Raw genomic sequence first — 2,935 nt, forward strand, 5'->3', positions numbered from 1 at the left:
GCCTTGTAGTCTATCGAGGCTGAAGAGGATGCTGTGTTGTGATCCAATGGTGTTGCTGCGTTGTGATCCCACGGGGTTGATGGAGCTGGTGGATTGAAACTTGATGGTGCTGCTGCATTGTAGTCCCATGGAGCTGTTGCATCATAATTCCATGGGGGTGTCATCTTGTAATCCCAGGGAGCAAATTCGACATCGACCGATTGGAATGGCTCACCGGGCAGGAAACCATCCTCTGCACCAGCAGGCGGTGTATCAATCATGATCGGCCAAAAATTGCTACCATAGAGATCCATACTAGCATTTAAACTAGCTTCCATCTTGATGAATTCTGGAGAATTTAAATCAATGAGCGTATGTCCCGGGTCCTCTTCTAGAAACCTATACATATCTTCTTCGGCGGGTAGGTCGACGATCGTAGGTGTTATTACAGCAATAGTTAATTCATCGGGGTTCGATGCTACCGCTATATCTTCCCAACCTTCTGTAGCAACATCCTCAGCATCAATAGTCGGGAGCAGCGGGGCTGGCAGAGTAACTCCATTGCTAGACTCGGGAGTATCATAGTCATCATCCCACTCATCCCAATGGGCTCGAGTCTCGGGTATACGCTCTTGAAAAAACCAAGAAGGGGGCGAATACTTCACCATAAAATCATATCCCCCGCTAGGCTGCCCTAGGGTGTCGAGCACCTCACCATTTTCGATTGCGGCTATCAGAAACTCATGATCCCATCGGCGTCTGTCTTCGGTATCAGATTCTTGTTCATCGGGCGACCCAATTGATGACGTGCCGGATTCATTAAAGTCCTCTAGCTCATCTAAGAGGTTGCCAATCTCGGTCCCAGCCAATTCCACTTCAGGCTCGGGTATTCGGATGACACATGACGCCATCGGTAAAGGAGTAGGGAGCTTCTTTCGGGGGATTCGTATTACGCCCATTTGGACCATTTCATGGATACGAGCTCATTTCTCGTGGATTGTAACATCTTTCGCACCGTAATGTCCAGCTATCACCGGGGTTTCATATAATCGAGAAATGTTTACTCGTAACTTCCGGCTAGAAGGATCTTCATCTTCAAGTACCATCCCAACATTTCGAGGATGTGCTGGCAAGGGGTTTTGCTGGATGTTGGGTTCAGAATTTTTAAACGAAAGTATTTTTCTATCTAGCAGATTTTGGATCTTAAGCTTGAGGACAAAGCGGTTGTCAACGTCATGCCCTTTCTCGCCCATATGGTATATGCAGGACTTTGATGGGTCAAATCCGAAATAATTCGGGAGAGGATCTCGGGCGACTTCTTTGGCTACAAGACGTTTTTCCAGCAATATTGGCAAGAGCCGAGACGAGGCAGTGGGGAGTGGGGTAAATGACTTCATCTTTCCGGGCTGGCTATTTTGATAACCCTTGTAATAAGGGGTCGAGGAACCCGACGAGGCCGCCGGTAGTCGTTCCACCGTAGGAGGATTCTGCACAAATGCGATTTCCATTTCTTTCTCCTTCTTCGCCATAGGCCTTCGGCTTGCCCCTTCCACAATTCTCCCCGAATGCATACCACTCTCGATTCGTTCGCCTACCGCAACTAGTTGTGGGAAGTTTTGACACCATGAACAAACGAGCTTGTGATAAAATTCGTTAGGAAGTGCCTTTAAGAAATGGTCCAGCAATTCACTTTCTTCAAGGGGTGGGCGGACTTCCGCCGCTAGCGCACGCCATCTCCGGGCGAATGCCCGAAATGTTTCATCCCTCTTCTTTTCCGTTCGTGATAGAGCATCACGTGTTGGAGCCATTTCGGTGTTATACTGGTAATGATCTACGAACAACTTAGCCAATTCTTCCCACCTTTCAATTTTATCTGCATTCGAGTCTAGGTACCAACGAAGAGCTGCTCCTTCCAGGCTGCTTTGGAAAGTCCGAGTCAACAAAGGGATGTTGTTGACATATGGGCCCATTTTGTTGACATAGTGCTTAAGGTGTGCTCTAGGATCGCCTGTCCCAGCATATTTTGCGAAGTCGGGTACTTTGAACTTCTCTGGAAATTCGATTCTGGCAAACCGAGACAAATCCCCAATTGCTTCACAATCGCGCTTGTTTTTGAATTCCGGTTCGAGCTCAGCAAACCTTTGTCTAGCTTGTTCCTCTAACCGGGCCGAGATAACAGTAGTTATGGGATCGAGATCAACGGGTCCAGGAATAGGAATTGGTACCCCTTCAATGATTTCGGCTCCAGGGTTCTCGTCAACCAAATCGGGTATATCAAGCGGTGCGGCTGGATTCGGATTGCGCTGCGACAGTGTCCTCATTTCTTGAACAAGCTGCGTAATCACCTGTCTTAATTCACGAACTTCGCCCGGTGCGGTTACACCGGGGTTCCGTGCTTCTTGTTCCATTTGGGCAACCCGGGACCGAGTACGGTAAGGTGAACGTTGGAACTTCGTGATTGTTTTTTTACCCGTTAAAGGAAAAGTCAGCATGTAGAAAAGTAATGAAAATAACATATAGAACCTTTAAGTTCATATTTCTTTTGTGATGAAACCGAGACAAGGAAAAGCTTGATAATTCTCGTGATGTTTCATCAAAAAGGGAAAATATGACATTTTAAAGGAGTAACACACGATGATTGTTCAAAATGCCCCCGTTTACATTCAGCTAGGCGAGTACAAAAAACCAAAAAGGTCTTCACCAGTTTCATCACAACTTGGTGAAGAGAAGGTTTATATACAACAGTACATGAAAAACAAACACACAAAAGGCTTCGCCAATTACAGCCCAACTTGGCGAAGGGAAGGCTTATATACAATGCCCAAAGTAGCGGCAGTTTTATTACCACACTCACAAACCAAACTACATAACCCGCCTAGTGCCTAGTAGAAATCTACTGATGCGAAGTACTTGGGGCTCCAGCTCTTCGGGTGGACTTCTTTGTGGCGCGAAGGCG

General features: G+C 46.9%; 1 protein-coding gene across 1 annotated transcript; it reads right to left on the minus strand.

Moving 5' to 3' along the window:
• Window positions 1-962: 962 nt before the first annotated feature.
• LOC125312698 lies at window positions 963-2,387 on the minus strand. The gene has a single exon (XM_048271807.1). It carries the CDS (start codon window positions 2,385-2,387, stop codon window positions 963-965), a length of 1,425 nt encoding a protein of 474 aa, XP_048127764.1.
• Between the last annotated feature and the right edge of the window lie 548 nt (window positions 2,388-2,935).

This window comes from Rhodamnia argentea, chromosome 10 (assembly GCF_020921035.1).
Source record: "Rhodamnia argentea isolate NSW1041297 chromosome 10, ASM2092103v1, whole genome shotgun sequence".
Classification (NCBI taxonomy): domain Eukaryota; kingdom Viridiplantae; phylum Streptophyta; class Magnoliopsida; order Myrtales; family Myrtaceae; genus Rhodamnia; species Rhodamnia argentea.